The 23654-nt window shown below is 39.7% G+C and overlaps 1 protein-coding gene across 1 annotated transcript in view; it reads left to right on the top strand.

The window, feature by feature from the left end:
- The window catches only part of RAB11FIP2 (RAB11 family interacting protein 2), a 45277-nt gene that overhangs the window by 8932 nt on the left and 12691 nt on the right, over positions 1-23654 (top strand). Inside the window, exon 4 of the mRNA XM_059173062.1 lies at positions 22151-22196. Coding sequence (XP_059029045.1) covers positions 22151-22196 — 46 coding nt within the window. The remainder of the gene's footprint in view (positions 1-22150; positions 22197-23654) is intronic.

Here is a 23654-nt window from a genome sequence, read left to right on the forward strand (position 1 = left end):
GCAGTACCGTATAGGATGCTGACCTGAGTGGGAATCCTGGCTCAGTAGCTCTGGGACCTCTGTGAACCTCGTCGTCTCCATCTTTGAAACAAGGAAAGGAATACCTGCGTGGTAGGGTTGGGTGATGATAAATTATAAATCAAGTACATGGTATAAAGCCAGTGAATGGTGGCTGTTACTATGTTTTATATACTGTCATATCATCTTTTATTCAAAAACAGTGCCTTGTTTTGTCCCACCATTCACAAAAGAATATAGTGTGAAGGAGCGTCCTGTTAGACGGTGCTCGCCCACCTGTCTTCTGATTTTCTAAAGATGGGTGAAAGTAGGCATTTAACATTTTCAAGGGAAAAGTGTATTTCTTTCATTTTCTTTTAGTAGTAAATATTTGCTAGGGCTTTAAAAAGTATTCAGTTTTCTTTATAAACTGTACACCAAAAAATGCATTTTTATCATGTGGTATTAATGTTTTAATCGAAGAGTCCATAGTTTTGTTATGCTACTCATATATTTTATGTTGGTGTTTCATATAGCGTAGTCTACATATTGTCTTAAGTCCTAAATTACAGAGGTAAATAGAAATGTACTTTTCTCCCTTTGCTAAACTTTTTTTTTTTTGAAGAAGAAGAAGATAATTAAAAATAACTGTCTGTGATAACTTGGAGATTGGGTAAGTTAAATAATTTTAAAGTCAAAGAAAAGCAAGAAAAATGGGAACTGGTAAGAAAATAATGTTTTTACATCATGGAGGCATGTGGAAAAATAAGTATCCTCAAATCTTTAATTGCCCTCTACTTGGGCTGTTCACGTGGATTGCTGTGGGCTTTAAATGTGAGTGTGGCATCTTGCCAGATTTAGGCTTTGTTTGGGTGACTTCAGGACAAATGCTGATTCTTTCAAAATTAGAGCTATTTCTTGATAAATGCATAAAATGCTTGCAAATGTGTAAGAAACAAGATTTTTAAATTTTAAGTCTTTCTCTTCTTCGTGTTCTTTGGGATGCCAGGTATGAGGACAATATTGTACTCTTTCCCTATGTGTTGCAAACCATGTTCACGGTAAATACGTTTGCAATTAAAGGGTCGCTCTAATTTACAGTGTAAAAAAGAAGGATTGACTCTAAGTAGATCAAGGAAGAGAGTGCAGTTCAAAGTTCTGGAAAGCAGCTTGATCTTGAGTGGAATTTGGGAGGATACAGTCGAGGGAGTTTCGTCTGTCCGTGACCGTGACCGAGTGTTCCTGTTTCTCCTGCTGACATCAGCCCTCAGTGAGAGGAGACATTTTAGATTTCCCAGGTTCACATCTCAACCACATGCACTTTGGAAGCCACAGACTGCCATCACTAGGACATGGGCTGTGGATAATTTTTTCCAGTAGTGCTGTTTTGAGTCTCCTGGACTCCTGTGACTGACGTCTGTGAGAGTGCTGACTGGAGTGAAGGCAGACCACTAGGCTGGGGAGCCAGGGGGTGTTCTCTGAGTGAGCGGCTCACCTGGGATCGCAGGTGCAGGGGTAGCGTGCTGCTGCCCTGTGAGTGCACACGGTGTGATTGAACCTGGAGAATTTTCTTTATTCCAGAAAACTTGAAAGCACTGAGGAATGCTTTCTTAGAAGTCAGAGTTATTATTTCTTGGTAAAGAAAAAGTAAAATCCACCTGACGAAATCGCCTTGTAAACCGCAAAAAATACTACCTTGTGCTACCATTCTTGGAATAGGTCTGATAATAGTCTTGCATAAAACCAATAGAAGAAATGAAATCAGTTCTTTGTAAGGTTACTCCAACAAGGAATAGGAAAACGGGCTTCTTTGAAGCCCTTTGCTGCCCTGTGTTTACTAATTCACAGCTTCTTTCCTCTTACCTGCCCCTCTTCTTTGAAGCCTTGCCTGCTTTCTTTGGAAGAGGTCCTTGATCCTTGTGGGGACAGCCTTTTCTTGTGTAAGTCTGTGGGCATCCCTTTGTTCACTAATGGACCAGTCACTGGTCTCCCTTCCACCACCAGGAACAGCTTGAGGGCGAGGGCGTTTCATTTATCTTTCTGCCCTTAATCTCCAGCCTGATGCTTGGTAGGTGGTAGGGGTTAGAGCAAATCACTTTTGAATCAGTGAACACAGGATAGCAGACCCATTTCCTAAAATGTGCTTTTACTCCTTTAGGCTCCTCTTCCAGCCCAGTGTGGGCTGGGAAGACCTTCTGGCACACCAAAAATAGACCCACAAAGGCAAATAGGTGCATTTTTATGTAAAACTAAGCATTATTCAGCATCTCAGTGAGTGTCAAAGGGCTCTTGAAATTTAATATTCAGACCCTACGTAGCAGTTTCTGGAGTTTCTTCAGATCTCTGTGTTAAGTAGGTTATCAGCTGTCATAAACAACCCCAGATCTCAGTGGCTGATCACAGTCAAAGTGTGTCGCTCACTGTCACCTCCTGATTCATGATGGCGGGGAGGAGGGAAGTGGTGTTTTGCTCCTGCGGTCATTCAACTGCACAGTGTTATTCAGGAGCCAGGCTCCTTCCTTCTTGTGGTGCCACCATTTACCACCCAGCTGGCAGGGTCGAGCTTCAGGGGCGAAGAGCCGAGGGTCCCGTGTGGCAAGTCTCTGTGTCAGGCCTGGCTGCCGTGTGCATCACCTCCACAGCTGTCCCCTTGGCCAGAGTCCGTCATGTCCCACCCCCAGGGCAGCCAGTAAGGAAAGCCGGTTCCATTCCGGGGTGGACCCAGAAGAAAGCTGAGTTGGGTGCGGTGAGGGTGCCGCATTGTGTGTGTGGTCTGCGCGGTTCTGAGAAGTCTGGCTGCTGTCTCACACTGAGCATGCCGCGCGACCCGTACTGCACATGCGCTGCAAAGTGTAGGTGGATTTCTTGGCATTTTCAGGAAGATGGTTCATCGGTTTGTGACTGGGCCGGAGTTTGTGTTTTCAAATCACGGCTACTCTTGCTTTTTCGTTACAGTCGCAGGTAGTTTGGTGTCATCAGGACCAACTGCGGTGTCGTGTGTCTGACCCCACACAGTTTGTAAAGTAATGCTTATTTGCATCGGCAGTTTGATCATTTTCCAAGAACAAAAAAACCCGTGTGTGTTATGCCATTTTTAATCATTTGTTCACAGCCATGTCTAATTTAACACCAGGCTGGTCTTCCAGTGAAAAGTGGACATGGTATCTATGTTCAGCAAACAGGATGTCCTTTTTTTAGAAAAACAGAGACACAGCTAGAGCCTTAGCTGGGGACAGGTGACGAAGTTCTGGCTTACAGGAGTGAGTGAGAGAGGAAATCTACCACGTCCAGGTCTGGTCCATGAAAATGTCCTGTGCAGTCATCTCGATTGCCTGTCTTTCTCAGTACCTTAGGCCAGATGTTGGCAAACCATATTTTTGTAAATAACGTTTCAGCTTCGCACAGCCCAGCCACTGGTTTGTCTACTTTTGTGCCATAGCAGTGGAGTTGAGTCCTTGTAACAGAGACTGTGTGGCCTGCAAAGTTTACTGAAATAGTTTGCTGAGCCCCAGGCTGACTGAATGGAGATCTTCATAAAAGACAGAGCCATAAGACACGGGTAGCCTGGGTCCCTGAATGTGGAAGGCCACCTCACCAACCATAAATGATTAAACCTTATCTGAATGAGACATTCTGAGAGTATTAAGTGAACTGCAGTTTTTGCATTTTATTTATCACAACACTTAGCATTACTACTACTTAGTATTAAGGGCACGGGAGCCATGGTAACTTTAGTCTGTTGGAAAAGCCTAGTTCAAGAAAGTTTAAGAACCTCTGATTTGTAACACCAAATCCAAACTCTTCTAACTTTAAAGACTTACTGTATTTTAGGTTTTTCTTGATTCGCCAACTTTTCTTTTACTGTTCCTTATCTCTCTGTTCTAGGTAAGTTAATTTCCTTACCTCTCTCCTCTGAGGCCCTTCTAAGCCTTACTGTGCCCATTTCTTGGCTCAGTCCTGGAATGTCCTCTTAACTCATCTGAGTGTGCTCAACCCGTCCTTTAGGCTAAGAACTCTTTAATTCATTCTTGGTTAATAACATGGTGTTTCCTTTTGGATTTCTGCTGATACAGAACATAACTGCTCTAGGATATATATTGTGTCTGGGTCTTAGTCTACCTTACTAAGCTGTCTAAGCTTCTTATAGCTATGCTGAATCTTCTTTTGTGGGCACCCCATACCACCTAGATGAGTACATGTCCTCCTTTGTGCTGATCGTCAGCGGCTCCTGGGGATTTCTCTTCAGCTACAATTTGTTGGATCCTATCTCAGACTAAATTAGAATCTTTAGGATGAATGGGCCCTGAAATGAAAATCAACATTTCTAAAACTTCCCACTGATTCTCAGTCAGGTTTAAAAATTACTCATCCAACTTATATCCTTTATTTCATAAGACTAAAGGAAGTTCTAACTAATGAATAGAAATCTGGAGTTGTTTTGGTGAACTCATGGTTGAATAGATGACTTAGTCACTGGGCCCTAAGTAAGGTGGAGGTCAGCCAGACTAAAACAGGGACATGGAGAGGAGTATGAGATTTGGCTGAATAGCTAAGAAACATGTAAATTATGGTAGGTATTGAAGACCAGGCAGAAATGTCTGAGTGCTTAATACTTGTGGCATCTGTGGATGAATAGTGTCTCAGAGTTCAAGTAAAACCTAGACATCAGTAGTGATGAACACCACTTAGAAAATATGCTTGTGTTTATACGCTCTCTCTCATAACTTGAAAAGAAGATCTGTGATGTATTCTTCCGAGGCTCCATGAGAAGATTCCGGATTGAAGAACTGCCCCCAGTCAAGAGAATTCACTGTGTATGTCTCATTCTGAAATGTTTAAAAAAAAAAACTCTCTCTCTCTCTATATATATATATATATTTTTCCCCCCAAAATATTAGTGTGCTCTGTATGAAGAGCTGATGTTTGATTTTAGAAAGGAGGCTCACTGGAAAGCAAGAACTTATGGGAGGTATTTTTACCACAGAAATTTGATTGGTGAATATTCTGTATGTGACTCATACAAAGAACATGCTTTCCTTTCATATTTTCCTGTTGTATTGTTGTGAATACAACGTAGCAAACTCCTAGTTGTTCTATGTTAACTTAATGGTATGTCTTATAATATCATTCCTGGTGTTACTGATTTTATTAGGGCATATATACATATATTTACATTTATAGTATTTACTGTGAAAAAACCTGCTTGATGCTTAGCTGGTGAAACAGTTATTTTTTTAGGACAGTACAGAAATAGTGTCTAAGATCAAGAATTCCTGTCTATCATTAATATTTTATAATTTTGCATGACAGTATGCCTTTTACTTTTGGGATCAAGTTGACCTACTTCTCTTTTTCCCTTCGTCCTTTCTTTCTTAACTCAATTCCTGTCTAAATTGTATCGTATCTTTCTTAGAAACTACAAAAAAATCAGTTACCTGGAATGTATATTTAAATGTGTTTCTAATTTTTACAAATCACGTAGGCATATAAACATGTAGTCATTATTATGAAGTTATATAACATGTCCGTGAAAAAAAGAGACTGTTTACTGTAGGCCTGCATTTTGATTTTAAAAAGTTAGAGTAAACAAATGTTCCAAAAGAAATGATCCTATTCATAGTTTCAAAACTTTCATTTTTATAGTGGTCCTTAAGGGCCTTTTCTTTTTTTTTCCCCCTGTGTGAGTTTAAAGCTCAGTCTCTAGTATAATAAATATAATAAACCTTAACATGTATAAGGTTTATTTTAATAACAGTATTTATTTTTTGTTCCTGTTTGTCTAATAGTAAAGATAATTTTGCCTCTCATTCATGACAGGCCATAAATCTTTTACACAGCTGAAAATTTGTGGCCTCATTTACAAGACAGAAAACAAAAACTTTTGAGATGATTTTTAGAGCCATTAATCCATTAGTGTCCAGGGATTTGCAGAATGTATCCAATGAAACAGTGACTAGGAACATGAAATATGCAATATGATTAGTTCCCTTAACACTAACTAGAACTTTTATGCTAAACTCCCCAGATACTACTTGAAACTTTTTTACCCTTTGTCATCCTAATACTCATTATAATAGCTCTCATTAATTGGTACATCTCCCAATGGGTTAATTTGCAGATACCAACCATGCCATCCTTTTGCTAACTCACTAATGCAAATTGATATTTATAGACTTCAAAATTGAAAACAAAAAAAGCTCTGTAACAAAAAAAGACAAAAGTTTGCCGAGTTGTTATTATTATTATTATTTTGAGTTGAGAGATTGAGATACAGAGAGATTTTGTGAAAGAAGAAAACCAGCCCAAAAAATCCACAAAAACTACTGTAGGCTAATAAACTGATGTGAAAATTTCTCAATTTACAGCACTTGACAGGTGCTAAAAGAAAAGCATCTTTAATTTTAATGTGTTGTTAGGACCTCTTTAGAGAGATTGTACAAGTTATTAACAAGGTCCTCTGAGACAGGAGACGGGTAATTAACAAGACCTATGGAGATATAGTTTAGGTAATTAACGAGCTCTTAGGCACTGGACACAGGATAACAGGACGAGTCCAATAGTTAAAGAGAACAGGTTGTTATGATATGATCAAATACAAGATATAGTGTGTAAGTCCTCCTGAGGTTTCTGATAAGAAAGTATTAAGATTATATTCTAGTGACCCCAGTGCAAATCAATATGTAGATTTTAACTTTTAAGGTAGAATTTGAGAGGATTATTTCTTTGTCAAACCAACAAGCTTGTTACATATAGATTAATAATCTTCATTAATTACCATGAATGAACATGTATATTTTGAGAATAATACATTGGAAAGATGTAAAATTATTTGATTCCAAATTATTTTAGTTATCTGTTGTTATGCTTCTTTTTCACTGGTGGCCTGTTGGCTAAAACTGTCTATTCTAAACCAGCCTTACTTTTCTTATCCCCTTTAAAGTTGTTGGGATCTAGGCCAGAGAGGAGGCTCTTCTTCACCAGCATAGTTTTTACATGATATGTACAGCTCCTATCCTGCTCTTATGGTACTCTCTAGTTGAGACTTGATATTCGCAATTTCAGACATTTGGCAGTTATTTCCTCCATAAATTTGAAATTGTTGGGTATGAATCGAGTTTTGTTTCAGAAAACTCCCAACAGTCAGTAGACCTTTATTATCATAAATATGTTATATTTTGAAGATTAAGAACAAAAAGAAAGCCCTTGCAGGTCTCCTGATTCATTCCTTTGCCTCCTCCATGTGACTACTCCAGTCCTTCTAGATGATTTTTTTCTGAATTTCAGGTCTGATAATCAAATGGCACTTTCATTTGTGTTATTTTTGGATTATTTACTATATAAGAAAGTCAGAGGTTAGTAGAATATAAATTCCTGCTCTTAGACTTCATAGAAATGGGCATGTAAATATTAGGTCTCCATTCCAAGCTAAGGACTGGACGTTGTAGAGGCAGTGGGGAACCATGAAGATTTTTAAGTTAGGCTGTGATATGATCAGAGTAAAGTCTTAGATAGCCCTGTAGCATGGGAGAGTCTGGTGGAGACAGGAATGGGAAGGGGGAGGACTTGGGTCAGGAAAGCTAGTTAGAAAGTTAGCAGGGCTGTGAAGGTGAGAGTTGATGTAAGTTGCTTGGCGGTGAGGATGGAAAAGAAGGGAACATCTTGGAGATGTGTTTCTTTTGTATGTGGAGGTCGGGATGGTGGGGGGTCGGTAAAGGAGAAGAAACAATGAGAGCTCTGATGATGTGTCTTTAATCAGTGTGTTAAATTTGATGAAATTGCATTGTAAATGGACAGACCGTCCCCCCACTCACAATGGTTCAACTTAACAAATTTTCAGTTTTATGATGGTGATAAAGTGATATGCATTTGGTAGAAACCATACTTCAGAATTTTGAATTTTGATCTTTTCCCAGGCCTGGGATATGCCATAGGATTCTCCCTGGTAAGACTGGGCAGCCGTAGCAACCACAGCTTGTAGTCAGCCCCGTGATCGAGAGGGCAGACAACTTAAAACTATTCTCCACTCATCCAGCCATCTTCTTTTCCACTTTCAGTACAGTATTGATGAACTACATGAGATATCTACCACTGTATTATAAAATAGGCTTTGCCTTAGGTGATTTTGCCCAATTGGAGCCTAATGTAAGTGTTCTGAGCACATTTAAAATAGGCGGGGCTAGCAATGATGTTTGGTAGATTAGAGATATTAAATGCATTTTCATTTTACAGTATTTTCAGTTTACAGTGGGTTAATTGAGATGTAACCCCCATTGTGAGTCAGGGAAGATCTATATTAGCAACAATGTCAAGTCTGTTATCTTTGAATCAAAGTTGGCATTTTCATCTTGTTGGGAGAGGTTTGAGTTTTTCCTTTTTTCTTTCTTTCTTTCTTTCTTTTTTTTATGAGGTCCTGTCTTGTTTATTTTAGAACTTTGTTTTACAGATAGAAATTATGTATTTTGAGTTGTTGAAGACAAGCAAGTTAGAATCCACACACTAAATACAGTTCTTGAGCATTTGTTTTTAAATACCAAAACACACTTGGCTTCTTTGAACATAGCAGTGCAAATTTCAGTAATTGCTTATGGATTTAATGCATTTCAAGTGTGCTCACCTTAGAATTGTAATTACTGCATGTATTTCTCTCCAGCAGTTTCGGCTTTACTAAATCTTGTCCCCGCTGGACCCCTTTTGTTAGTTTCTCACAAGAGAATAACTTCTGTTTCTTTTATATTTAGCCCTACTTCTGTGAACTCTACTTTTTCAGGCCCTGCTTCTGTGTTTAGAACCCTTCCTTTTGGGCCATTGTGACCACATCACCTGCAGTTACTTTTTGCCATAACAATAAAGCTTTAACTTTTGAAATACATGGACTGTTTCTATATTTTAATCGGCGGTAGTGGTGGTACCTGTGGAAGGGGTATTCTAAATAGCAGTGGCGATAGAAAATAAAGCAACTAATTTGATTATGAAATAATTTTCTTTTGACACATTTAGCTAGTTTCTAAGAATATCGGGATGCAGACGTTTGACAGTTGTCTCCTCGAACTTGTATTTTAAGGATAAATTATTGCCCTTTGATTCAATGTGTTAAATATATTCTAGTATTAATATATGACATAACTGTAATATAAATATTAAAATGTGATCTATAAATATGTATTATATTAAATATAATGTATCTTCTTACGTCAGGTAACAATGTTTGTTTTTTATGTATTTGTTTTAACCTTAGAAATCTTTTTGACAAAAGTGCTAATACCACTTAAATAGCAGTTACATGAATCAGCTCAGCCTAGAGTAAAGCTTAATTCAAGTTGCCAGTTTTTAAAAATTGTTTTAACAGACATGTATGTGGAGCCCTGCCAGGGCTTAGGGGTGGTGGCTTGAAGACAGATTCATAGAGGACCGAAGTCCTAGTAACTACACAGCTAGGGATAGGAACGTGTAAGCAGTGACCCATAGTCCAGTCAGAAGGAATTGTGTCAGACAGAATTTACTGTAGAAAAGGTAAAGGAACACTTCACTAGAAATTCAGAAATGCTTCTTCAAGGAAGAGGCCTTTGAGCTTGTTCTTGACCATCAAAGATGATTTTTTAAGTTGGAGAATGAGTGGATAGACAGTTACTTCAGTAAATAACCAGAAAGCTTGTTTAAAAAAAAGGCAAGATGCATTTTGAAGGAATATTTTATAAATAATGACTAAGTACTCTTGTATCGTTAGCTCTTCACTCACTGTTTGGTAATTCTACCATTTCTTTCTTAGTTGGAGTCGTGGAGCTGTACTCCGTGCCTGGTAGGTTCCTGAGGAAGTGTGTTTGCTACTTTAGGCTACCAAGGAGCCAATTAGTGAGTGCCCTGCAGTGGGCCTCTGCCTCGGGTATAATGACCTCTTTGTTAGGATCCTGGTGTGGGATTGGGGGTGTTCAGGTTCATCACATATTTTGTTGACCAGAGGTCTACAGTATATTTTTGTTTCATACAGATCTTTTCATTTTCAAAAAATTAAATGCCCCAAGTAAATGAAAAACGAGAATCATGCTGAACATAATTTAATACTTGATCCAGAAAATATATTTGATTACCTTCTTCCCCTCAAAGATGTTATAATATAATGTGAAAATATAAATATAGTGATAGTAGAATGTTCTAAAGGAAGTAAAGGATAGGTATTGAGTTCAAATTTTGGACTCGGGTCTGGATTTGAGTTTGAATAGCCAGCTGTATGACCTTGTTTAACCTTTCTAAGCCTCATTCTTTTTTTGTTTTTGTTTTTGTTTTGTTTTGTTTTTTTCAGCTGTAAAATGGGATAACAACCTTGGTGACCTTGGTAACCTTGATGTTCTAGGAGGGAGTAAATAGTGTCATGCCCGTGGAGCACTGAGGGTAGTTCGCCACAGGGTGAGCCCGGAGATGGTAGCTCTCACTCTGACCTTACTGTGCCGTGTCTCCAGAATATGTAATAATTGCTTTAAATAAGCTAAATTATTTCCAAGTAATAATGTATTCTCAACTTGAAGTAGAATTTAGGAGCTCCTGTTTCTCACTGACTGGTAGAGGACATATATATTTGGCAGAAAATAATAAACCTGGTACTTTTTCTAGTTTCTTTCAAGATGTATGCTCAGTAATAATCTTTGATAAACTAAACACATTCAGATTAAGTAAAATATTCCCTGTATTAAGTAGAAAATTTGTTTCATTGCTTTATAAGGGAAAGGTATTATAATCAATATTTCTATAAAATCCTGTGTGAAATTCTTGCCTAGTGCTAGTAAGGACAGTGCAGGGTAGACAGCTAAGTTTTGGCTTTTCCTTAAGTCATGATGAAATTTTTCTAAACTCACGTGGCTGAGCTTAGATTAAATTGTTTAAGAAGACAGTTCAAACTATCATCATAAGAAGGGATAAATGCTACTTATGGAAAACTCCTTGAGAACATTCCAGAGTCATCTTTGGGAAAAGGGTCTCTGCCTTAGGAAATTCACACAGGCACCAGCGTATCCTTCTAACCAAGATTTGAAGGTAGGGTCTTTCTTTGTTGGGGAGAGTGCCTTCTTTTCTCTCAGGTTTTCACTAAGAATATAAGATCCTGTTGGAGGTAATTCTGAGCTCAAGGTTCTTTAATATGCCTGAAATAATAATATAATTTCATTTATAATATTGTCATTCCTGTTTTAAAAAATATTCCTCACTTAAGAGAAAATATACTTATAAGCAGAATTTAAATGTAAGATATTTTGTATTGCCATCACTTACTTTTATGGAATAATAGGGATCGGTAGGGTCTTAAAATGTCACCTTTTGTGCCTTTCACCTTTAGACTATAAGGAGGCAATATGTATTAGGGTAACATTCTAAAAAATGATATTAGTTTTAGAACTTGATAATAAGGTATGGACAATTGCTCTCCTGTCTTGTATAAGAATTGTTAACAGAAATGCATCAGGCAATGTATCTGTCTTTAGATCACAGGCAGGTAGATACAAAATATGTAAGTAATTGTCCTCATTGGAGATGCAGTTAGTAAATGCTCAGAGAGCTACAAATGACAGGAGATTAAATGGGTAAGGTCAGGCAGTCTAGGCATCACGGAAAAGGTAGAATTGGCAGAGTTTCAAAAGATGGATCTATGAAGAGAGAGAAGAAAGTGCTTTTATGAATGGAGATTAAAATGTGGTTAGGCAGTGTGTTAGAAATACATGTTTTAAGTGGCTATTAGGGACCCAGCCTACCTGAAATTAAGGTCGGAGGTAGCAGTGGAGATTGTACCTTGTTAAGGGGAATGTAGCATATCAGAATGAAGACTTTGCACCTAATTCTATGGTAAGTGTAAAGATAGTTTGGCCTATGAGTGATGTGATGGAAAACCAATTTTGGGGACACCCAGAGAATAGCGATACGGGTAATACATATATAATATGGGCCCTGAATATGGAGAGACACTCAAGAAATCAAAGAAAGATGCCAGTGAGACCTTGTTTCTAAGTGTGATTTTTAGATTCAGAATAAAAACTGTTTGCAGTGAAAAATAATTTTATTTATATAGTTTGTAGGAACAGGACAATGGGGAAGTTATTGTGGCAGCAGAAGTTTGCAAATGTGACAAGGTACACTCAAAAAATCAGTGGGTGCCTGTGTTTAAAATGTTCTTAGTGTTGTTGTTGTTGTTGTTGTTGTTTTTTTAAATAACCATTCAGAAAAAGCTGGCTGAGGCATACAGTATAATGTGTAATTTCCAATAAAATTATTATATTCATCAACTTCTGGAGGCGTTAGAGAGTATATTTTTATACGAAACAATATATTCTTTTCCAGGAAAATTTTATAATTTCTTAGCTCCGTGAAACCGGCTCTTGATCACCAAGAATGGTTTTTAAGGCTGGGGTTCTCATATGAGGGTGTTGAATGGCCAGGAATCTCCCAGTCACCCCAGCAGCTCTGCCTCCAAGGAGTATGCATGGGAGTCTGGGGTTCGTGTCGCCTGACGGAGGGGCCCCAGTTGGTCTGGCTGCCTCGGGAGCCCCTCATTGAAGACTCAGCAGAGATGACAGGCTGGGGAAGCGGATGCTTTCCAGCCAGCGGCCTTGTTGCAGGCTGCTCTGGAACATCGGAGGCCTTCCTGCTGACAAGAGGACACTATGGCTTCATCTCCAGAACTTGGCTTTGTCCCAGGTTCCAGCTTGGAGTGCCCTTGGTCCACAATGTTGTGGGCTCTCCAGCCTTCTTCACCTTGGCCAAAGGGACCCAGGGCCAACTTGCCTTGCCCACCCCTCATGGAGGAGTTCCTTGTGCCCATGTTGTCCTCAGCCCTCAGCATTTTACAGGAAAGGGCTGATCAGGGTACTTGGGTTGGCCTTGATCACACAAGCCATAGGCCTTATGTTTGGAAACTTAGGAATGTATTTAAAATAATTATTTCATTTCTTCACCAGGAGAAAATGGTAACTTAAACTGGATTGAATATGATACTCTTGATGAAATATATCTTAACTTCATAGATCTCTTTAAGTCATCAAGTTTTAGGACTTCTTTAGTGACATATTCATTACTATTCATGATTGAAAAGCAGCTTGCTCTTAATTTGCTGTCCATGATCTCTTATTTCACTGACCACAATTTTTAATTGTCTCGCCTATGAGATCTCATGAAAGACATCCTGTGAGAATATTAATAAGTAAATTACAGTTAATCCCCATAGACATTTATGTATTAAGTTTTGTTTTGCTGTTCAGATATTCAGTGTGTGTGCCCAGTCCCAGGAGAGAGAATGTAATATTTTAATCTATAATATCATTAATTTGATTTGTGCTAACGTTTTTACTTTCCCTAAAAAGAAGGAAGAAGCAATATTGAGTTGTACCTTGACTCTTAAGCCCTTTTGCATGTGTAATAAAACTGAAATATGTTATGGGTTGTGTTTGTTAGTGGGATCTCTCTTTGGACACCTTATTTTTTAGGGCTTTTAGAAAGAGGATCATTAAGGAACATTTCTTTAAACTCCTTTCCCATTGAGCTTTTGTGGAATAAATGTTTTCAGGATTTACTGGAAAAATCTCAAAATTCATCTGTATTGTGGTGAAATTCCTAAACTGGTAGGCCTGGTTGGTAAAGTGCATGAACTGGCCATTTGAATTGATTTTATTGTAGGTCATCAGTTTGAAACTTACTTCAATTCATATTAGCAGTTGTAAGTATCAGAATAATTCTTCCTATCTTAAAAAGAACTGAAAAACATTCCATTAATATACTATCTGGTCTAGATATAATTAATCTTTGTTACTCAGTGAAAACAATTTCCTCTGCTCTTTGAGGACGTGATATCTTATTGTTAAAACTTTTATTGACCTTCCATCGATTTGCTCAGTCAACTATTAGCCCAGTTCTTAGAGATTTTTATTAAGCACTGGCTATTGACTCATTCAATATATATTTGTTAAGCATCTGCCATACTTAGGTCAGATGCCGGGACTGAAAAGATTAATGAAATATCATTCTTTTCTTCAAGTAATTTATAGCAGAAGGGGTGGGGAACCCAGGAATGAAGATAGAGGCACAAAAGGCAAACTTTAAATAAAATTTATTTTTAGAGCCATTTTACGTCATAGCAAATTGAGTAGAAAGTACAGAGAGTTCCTATAATAAGTGTCCCACCGCCAACACGTGCATAGCCTCTGCCATTATCAACACTCCCACAAGGGTGGCACATTTGTAACAGTTGATGGACTTATAATGACACATCATAATTATACAAAGTCCATGGTTTACATTATTCTATGGGTTTGGACAAATGTATAATGATGTGTGTCCACCTGTACAGTATCATACAGAGTATTTTTACTGCCCTCAAAGTCCCATGTGCACTGCCTGTGCACATGATCATTCCCTTCCCCCAAACCCTGAAAACCACTGATCTTTTTATTGTCTCCATAGTTTCTGCCTTTTCCAGAATGTCGTATAGTTGGACTCATACAATCTGTGTTATCGGATTGGCTTCTTTCACGTAGTAATATGTATCTGAAGTTCCTCCTTGTCTTTATAGCTCATCTCTTCAGCACTGACTGACATTCCATTGTTGGTATGTACTACAGTTTATCCGTTCACCTGCAGAAGAACATCTTGGTTGCTTCCAAATTTTGGCAGTTATGAATAAAGCTCTGTGTAGGTTTTTGGGTGGACATAATTTTCAAAACCTTTGGGTAAATACTATGGAGTGCTATTGTCATTGTGCATGGATTGTATTCTAAGAGTTTATGTTTAGTGGGGAGCATGGGTGGCACAGTCAGTTAAGTGTCCCAACTCTTCGTTTTGGCTCAGGTCATGATCTTGAGGTCGAGATAGCCCCACATCAGGCTCCTCCTCACTCAGCACAGAGTCTGCTTAAGACTTTCTCTTTTTCCTCTCCCTTTGCACGCACTCTCTGTCTCTCTCTCTCGGACAAATAAATAAATCTTTTTTTTTAAAAAAAAAAAAGGTAGGTTAGGTCTGTAAGAAACTGCAAACTACCTTCCAAAGTGGCCATACCATTTTGCAGTTCCACCAGCAGTGAGCGAGAGCTCCACATCTTCATCGGCATTTGGTGCTGTCAGTGTTCCGGATTTTGGCCATTTTAATGGGTGTGGTAATGGTACCTTGTTACTGTTTTAATTTGCATTTTCCTGATGACATATGATGTGGGGCATCTCTTCCCATGGTTATTGTCATCTGTGTCACTTCCTTTGTGAAGTTGTCTGTTGAGATTTGGGGCCCATTTTTCCATGGGGTTGCTTGTTTTCTTACTGTTGAGTTTTAAGAGTTGTTTGTATATTTTGGATAACAGCCCATGATCAGATGGCTTTCGTAAACACTGTCTCCTAGTCTGTGGCTTGTATTTCATTCTCTTAATGCCTTTCACAGAGCAGAAATTTTTCATGAAATTCAGCTTATCAGTTTGTCTCATGGATCATGCCTTTGGTTTTCTATCTACAAAGTTATAACCATCCCCAAGGTCATCTGGAGCTCCTCCTGTGTTATCTTCTAGGAGTTTCACACTTTATGTTTTACACTTAAGCCTATAGTCAATCTTGAGTTAATTTTTATGAAGGATAGAAGTAAGGTCTGTGTCTAGGTTTACTTACCTTACATTAGAGTAGCACTTTGTCATAAAAAAAATTTCGTATTCATTTCTTTTAACCTTCTTTCGATCCTAACTTTTTGAAATAGGTGGCATCTCTTATTTCCTCATTAAAAATTTAAATTTTGGAGCAAGTAGGTTTTGCCTGGGTACTAGGTGATGAGCAGTAAGTTTGGAAAGATAATTTGAGTCAAAGCCAATTGGCTTTGAAAGCCAAGCTAAGAAATTGGTTATTTAGGAGGAAGTTGAAGGACAGAAGTTTTTTGACAGATGAATGCAAGGTTAGACTTGAGCTTCAGAGTGTCCTGCCCAGCTCTGTTGCTTAGGCTGGATTGGACAAGGAAGGACTGGCAGAGACTGGTAAGAAGCCGTTGGCAGTAGTCTGGGCTGCGGGTGATGTGATCTGCAGGTCTTGTGATCAGAAAGGTAGCAGTGACCCTGAGTAGCAAGGAGACATGAGAGATCCATGTCCAGAAGCTGAATGGGGAGAATCTGGCAGCTTACTGATGAGACAAAAGCTTTCAACCTGAATGAAGGCAGGTGTCCAGTACATCCCTGAAGGCTTTACCTTGGGCGACCAGGATACTTGGTTATGCCAGAAATTGGAAAATCAGATCGAACTGATATCAAAGTCAAGGTGATGGTTAGTCTGGGACATACTAACTTTGAGGTACAGGTAGGATATCCAGTCTGAGACTTTAAGCAATTTGTAAAGGTGGTATTCAAAGGTATTCCATAACTGTAGTGGAAAACAGAAGATTGAGCAGTCACTGGTCCATATCGCTTTGGCAGGGGAGGTGGAGGGAAGAATATGAAATGACCAAGGTAGAATACAAAGAGAAATACCCAGTGTCTCTCTTGCAGGGATGAGAAGACAAAGATGACAAGGAAAAGGAGGAATTGGAAACATAGGAGAAAATCTCAGCTACCAGATATCACAGAAGAGAGTCTCAAAGAGATACAGATGGAGCTGAGAGATTAAAGAGAAGGAGGCTGTTGCCTTTGATAAAAATAGTTGGTTGGTGACCTTTATAAAAGCAGCAGTGAGTGTTGGTGGTGGGGGATGTGTTGCAGATTACAGAAGGTGCGTGAGTGACAAAGTCAGCAGGGGTTACTCAGGAGGGATTAGAAATTGGCAAAATAAAAAATGGGGCAGCGTAGGAGGGGTAACAGGTTGTCAGCGTGCTCTGGGGGGAGAAGTGTGTAAATACAGTAGATGAGGGAACAGTTGGGATGGTGGTGGGTCCACAAAAGAGGTCCCTCAGAGGGAGCGAGTGGGGGAATCAGAGACGAAATGGATCAAATGTGGTTTTGATTGAATGGACCTGACCATGATTAGCCATATTCCCCCCTTGGTTACTTTTCCTTTGGAAATGTGTTTAGAGAAATTCAGTTTGGGGAAATGTGTTATAAATTGTACAGTAGTATATAAATATGAGGTGGTATTATTCAAATTCAAGTCACTTTAAGCAATTACACCATTTCAAAACCACAAGAGCAGTCTTTAATAATGTAATTTGAAATCGAAAATAATTCTGAACATAAAGTGCTCTAGCTCTGTGAATGTGGAAAGTGTTGTTAAATGAAGGCTGGGAACTTTTTTGTGGCCAGCATGTAAATGTGAATTATCATTTACAAAGTAGAAGACAGTGTATATCCTGGGAAGAAAGAAAAGAGTGTTAAAATAAGCAGTTGGAAAGCAAAAGCCAGAAGTTGAAGGGAGAAGGGAAGTGTAGATAATTCGTAAGAATAATTGTGGGATATGGTTTTTTCTTTGGCTCTCTCTTCTTTCTTTTCAGTAGATAAATAGGACAAACCTTTGGCCTTAACTGCTTTTTATTACGAAGTTAATAGTTTATGGTATTTATTGCATATTCCTGTATCAGTTACAGAGTCCCAGCCGGGACCAGATGACATACTCAAAACGGATAACTCCAGAATGTTTAGTAAGAGGCCATTTACAGAGGCGTGCCTGGGATTGAGGGAAGGAGGATGGAAGGTGTAGCCCCAGGAGCCAGCAGTGTCTAGAAGGGACTGCCGTGTTCGGTGCGAAGGGACCTAAGCTACTGCTTAAAACTGTAGCACGGTGGGGAGGGCCTGAGGCAGCAGTGAGTGGGGGCTGGAGCGGGGGCCTTGGGGGTAACACACGCCTGCCCCCTGCCGCCCATTGCTGTCCCCCTGTCTTTCAGGTGCCTCCCAGGGCCAGAGAGTAACTGGAAGCCACTGGGGAAGGCGGCCCAGAGGACTGCACGCTGCAGGGGTCGGCCTCCTGGGGGCTGGGCAGGGGCAGAGGGCGGAGCAGCAAGGGCACACAGGGTGGCGGGCACAGTTCTTTCCTGGCCTGTTGCTTTGCAGCCCGCGTTGTACCTCTTTTAAGATTGTCATGGACTTTTCTTAGTCACTTCTGATTGGGAGAAACCTCGGGAAATTATCCTGCATTCCCCGAAGCGAACCCTCTCTGAGCTCAGGGCGGGACTGAGGGTTTAGAACACTTGAGGGCAAGAAGCCCAGCCCCTGGCTAAGGAGCTTGGACTGTGGAATCCGGCTGCCTTTCTTGGCATCCTGACTCTGCCCCTTGATAACTGTGTTACCTTGAGTAAGCTTCTTAACTTCTCTGTGCCTCTTTCTGCTGCCATAAATGGAAACAAAAACTGCATGTTACAAGGATTAAGTGAGTTAGCATGTGAGGTGCTCTGAAAGGAGTCTGTCAGCACAGTTACAGTCAGTAAAACACCAGTTGTCGCAAGGCTTACTGTCAGTCTTTGCCCCTGCTTCACTGTCCCTGCGTTATTTTTCCTTTTCCTCTTTTCTGATCCTTTACAAGTTTTCCTACATTAGAGTTCTCTGCTCCCAACTACATTTATCACCAGAGGAAGCCCTGGGTCTCTAGTGTCCACTCTCACAATTAAACAAGAGCAATAGAATAGTGTCCTTTGCAAATGATCTTTGAAGTTCTTCTGTGATAGTTCAAAGTTACACTTCTTTCCCCTCCACAATAAGGAATTGGATTGTGTCTGAAAATCGGCCTTCTCTGCTCCACTGCCCTTCCTTCTTCGCCCCTTCCAGCCGGCCGAGTCACCTCCGGGATTTTGCGAATAGCTTGAATTCCCTTCTCCAACACGAAATGGGCCAAGGTATACGCCAAAAAATGCATTTAGCTTTATAATTTTCAGCAGTAATGGGGCTTGGAAAGAGATATTATGGAAGATGTAATAATACTTCAGAATAATAAATGCCTTCAGAAGAGCTTCCAGTGTGGTTAAGTGACTTCTCACTGAAAGATCGAAGGTCCAAGAGCCAGGAATTTGCACAGTGTGCATTGTCTGATGCTAACAAACCGTTACTCAGCTTTGTTCTTCGGTGGGGCTTTTGGGTTTTTTTCTTGACAAGTACTTTATGCGTTTTCACTCTGAATAGTCTCTACTCTTCCTTAGGTACTCTTGTTCTCAAAGAGTATATTTGGTAGAGAAAAGGAAGGACAAAGAAGAAAATGAATGCAGCCAGCTGCCTTAGTGATTCGTGCAGTGGTTAGTTTTATCACTTTGTAAAGGTTGGTTGGCCTTTGTGGCCTCTCTGTGGAAGGCTGGCCCGTCCGCTATTTTAGGACAGTTTCAAGTTCTTACCAATTATTTCCTTACTCGGTACTTTAACTTCACAATAAACTGATAAGTGACGTTATAGAAGAGACACTAATGATTTCGTGAAATATATTTGAACAGTATTCATTTAAACTTGTAAAATAGAGTTTACTTGGGAAAATCTTTAAAATTGGGGGAATAATCAGGAGGTAAAAAAATAAACTTTGACAAAAACTTCAGAATGTTCAGGTAAAACACCTTCTTAGCTTAAAATATTTTGGAAAATGCAAATTTAAAATATTTCCATCAGCTTAAAATTTCCTTTAAACTTCTTAGTCACCCTCAAACTCCTTCCGGTTTTGACTTTGAAAATTAATTTTCTCTAATCACGAAGTTGAAATTTGTATAGACTTCTTGGGTAGGAGCACGTCTCTCTTACACCTGATTAAAAACGCCATTTCCCTTAACCTGTCAGCAACTCAGTGAGCAGTCAGACCGCATTGTGCAGTATCTTGTCTGACAGGAGGACAGCAGTCCAAAGAGAAAGATGACACAAATTGGTGCCACACTTCCATAAATAGACACATTTTATTTTTCACCAAGCTAATTCAGTCCAGTTCAGTTAACTCTTTTTTCCCCCCCTTCAGGACAGATCAAGAAAGGCAGCCATGAATGACTGAGTGTGTCGTGTGTTTGACACGTCAGTGTGTGAAAATAAAGCCGGCCACAAGGGAGGGGCCGTGCCTTTGGATTGCAGACAATGCCCCGGGCGAGGGCCCTGTCCCTCGGCTCTGCTCTGCACACTGCCGGCAGCCGTGGTGGGGGGCAGCCGGGCTGGCTGCGCACGACACCCTTGCCCCTTCCCGGAGGCGACCTTTGTGATTTCAGCATTTTTAAGAATCGCAGACATTTGACATTTTTCCGGCTGCCACTCAGTCTCACTTGGGCTCCACAGGCCAAAGCTCCTGGATATTACACACTGATAGTTTTGTGATTCGGGTAAAATCTGTGTCCTCCATGTCTGTTTTTGGAAAAAAAATCTTTATTACAATAAATATAATGCAGGCAGTTCCGTTTCTCAGTTCAGTGCTTTCTTCCTGAGACACAGGATGACATTTGTACAGTCATAATACTGCTCGTGGTATTCATAAAGTCATCGTTGTTGTCAACCGTAACACTGTGGGGTATGCTACCGGAGTGAACTGTCTAAGTAGCATTTTTGAAAGATTGAAATTGTCAAAAACTCGCCCGCTTCTCTAAGGGATCAGATCCGAGAACCCCATCTTTTGCATCAAGAGCCCTCAGGGCTGCTGCTTCCGCACAGCCTTGTGTTCTGGTCTCTTCCGTGTCCTTCAGTGGCCCTGCTGTCTTGCGCCCCAGGCCACACGTCTGTCTTCAGAGCACGCGCGCTTGCTCTCTCTCTCTCTGGCAAACCTGTGTAATCTTAAATCCAACTTTTCCCTTGACTTTGGCCTTTCTTTGACTTAGCCCTCCAAGACTAACCTGACGTTGACTGCCTTGGACTCCGAATCGGGGAGGACGGAGACCCCATGTGTTAACAGCCGCTCCCGCGGCTCTCCAGGCCTGTGTGTGCCGTATGATCATGGCTTTTGGATTTTATTTTTGTTAATTTCTTTTAAGCCACTCTTTGGTCACCCTCTTGAGGGTTTTGCTGGTCCACTGACGCTAGTCTGAAACCATCCAGAACACCATAAAGACTGTGGGTGAGAAAGTGGATCAGCTGCATTAGCCTGTGGCTGCGGTGTTCATTTGTGTGTAATTAAAATATGTTTTAGTCTTCTCCACCGTGTCACCCAGCTCTACTGAAGTACTCAAATTTATCCACAGGAGTTCTGCTAGAAAAGGTCAGTCATCAGTTGGGGAAGCTCATACTAGGAATCTTAGTCACACAAATGAAATGTTGGACGTGTGAGGCATTCCCTCAATCCAGAAACACAAGTGTGCCCCATGGGTTTATAGCTTGGGACATGTGCCTGTAGGAACAGAGTTTGTCCAGATGTTATAGCCCGTGTTCAGACTTTCCGTGTGTACCACCAGAAGTTGTAGGCGTGAATTTCTTCAGAGGATCCCAATTACTTGGCTGATAAAACACAGATAATGAAGAAAAAATGTCCATTTTACAGTTAAGTATTTTTGGAGGGAGGAGGGGGATAAAAAGGTTCCTAAGACAGTAGGGCTTTGTAGAGGCTCTAATGCCCAATACTCTTAAGTGCTGGGTAAAAGTTAAACTTGAATAGCAATGATGAAATGTTTACTCATCAGATGGCTTTGAAGTTTAGCCTCTTTTTGGTTGCAGTCCCTTCCTAATGGACACGTTTCAAAGAAGAAAGTGAGTACAGCATTCAGCTGTGATGTTCTCTTAAACTCTCCACCTGGAAGAAATCCATCTTGTTTTGGTCCATTTGGATATTGAAATTTTGAGGATCACTTACTTAGAAATCACATTAATGACAGAAATAGTTCTTACAACTCTGAACTCATTCTCATTGTTAGGATAATGTTTAAAAGTTAATATTTCTAATGCCTATATAATTTTTTTTAAAGATAGCTTTAACTCTGGCATTCTACAGTCCTTCCAACTAAAATTTATTGAATTCTCCACAGTTTATATCAGAAGAGCCTCAGGTGAGTGTGTGTGTATAAAGTGAATAGTAAGTGATAAAATCACTCAAGTTTAAAGATTTTTAGAAACTATACATTTAGAGGTACAGTTCTTCAGTTCTGATAATAACTGAAGGGTTTTCCTTTAAGGTTTAAAATTGTAGGTGCTTTACAATGTTGAGTAAATATTGCTTTTCTCCTGCATCCTGGGTTAAGTTTCATTTATCCACGTCATTGAGGATGTTGCAGTGTTGGTTAGAAAGGTTCTGTTTTATGTTCCCTCAACCACGTGGACTGTGCAATACACTTTTAACATTTGTGTTTGTCTTTTGTTCCTTAGTTTTCATATGAATCCGACAAGTAATGAGGAGCTCAGGAAAATCCCGGTAAGTTATAGAGGGGTTACTGCATTACGGGAAAAGAAGCCACAAGCCTGCCTTCTGTCTGGTACACATTTTTAAAAAGACCTTCATCCCGAATCCCCCAGTTACCTTTGGATTATAGTTTAATGTGGCGATCTGGAGAGAAAGAAGAAAAGCAAAATTCCAGCTTTGTCTTTAATATATGATTAGGGTGTGACTTTATGATCTGTAGAAATTCAAGCAAATATGATCGTTCTCATTGAAGCCAATTTAATATCCACATATTTTGTTTACACATTGTTTTAAAATGGATGTGAAAGCTGTATGTCAAGGTCAACATTATAGTTAGGAAATAAGAGCATGTGGAGAAAATGAACAAGTTTTTGTTGTTGTTGTGGCAAAATCAAAGAAAGAATAAAACTGCCTTATTAAACAATAAGGAAAGCATCCTGGCAAGAGGTCTAGTTAACTGGGAGAGGCTTTGAAGGGACCTTTAGGACACTTACTTTCTTAGTCCAAACAAAACCAAAATATATTTATATTTTATTTTATTTATTTATTTGACAGAGAGAGATCACAAGTAGGCAGAGAGGCAGGCAGAGAGAGAGGGGGAAGCAGGCTCCCTGTTGAGTGGAGAGCCCAATGCGGGGCTCGATCCCAGGACCCCGAGATCATGACCTGAGCCGAAGGCAGAGGCTTTAACCCACTGAACCACCCAGGCGCCCCCAAAACCAAAATATATTAACAGGCTTGGAAGTGACCAGCCGGATTAACTCACAGATTTTGCAAGGACCGTTCAGATATCTTAACTTCATTTTGTTATTATTTGAAGTCCAGATTTGACTCTCTGTTCCGAGTTCCACTGCATCTTCAGTCAATTAGTTCTAAATGCATCAGACCTAGAGAGTAAGTTACTTTACAAAAATATGGGCACATGTTCTTGCTAGAAAACTGAATTCTCACTGAGTAACAGAAATAGAGTCTTTATTCCAAAAGGCTGGTGGTTGCTGTTTGAACCATCTGTCCTTAATGTGTGTGATCCAGATGTATAATAAGAATTTTTTAAAGCAATAACATATCACAATTTTCTGTGATGTGATACGCCTAGAAGACAGTGTGGCTTGGTGTATAAACCATTCTAAATGTAGTCATTTGTACTTAGAATTGTAGAAAACATTGTAGAAACCGAGGACTTTGTACTGCGTTTTTGCTGTTTTATGCAAATGATTTATAAGTTTTGATGTTTCATAAATACTCAAGTCTTTAGAATATGGCAGTCTGGTGAGAAATGTCAGAATATATGAAGCCAGCCTTTGATCAGATAGTAAAATGAATTCTATCAGGCAGTTACTTAATCTCAAACAAAATGCAACATCAAAAAATCGATCGAATGTGCAGCTATTGTTTATTAAGTAACCTTAATTACAATTTCTCTGTGCTTGTAAATGTACTTTTCCCAATCTTGTAATTTATTGCTGTAAA

This window comes from Mustela lutreola, chromosome 4 (assembly GCF_030435805.1).
Source record: "Mustela lutreola isolate mMusLut2 chromosome 4, mMusLut2.pri, whole genome shotgun sequence".
NCBI lineage: Eukaryota > Metazoa > Chordata > Mammalia > Carnivora > Mustelidae > Mustela > Mustela lutreola.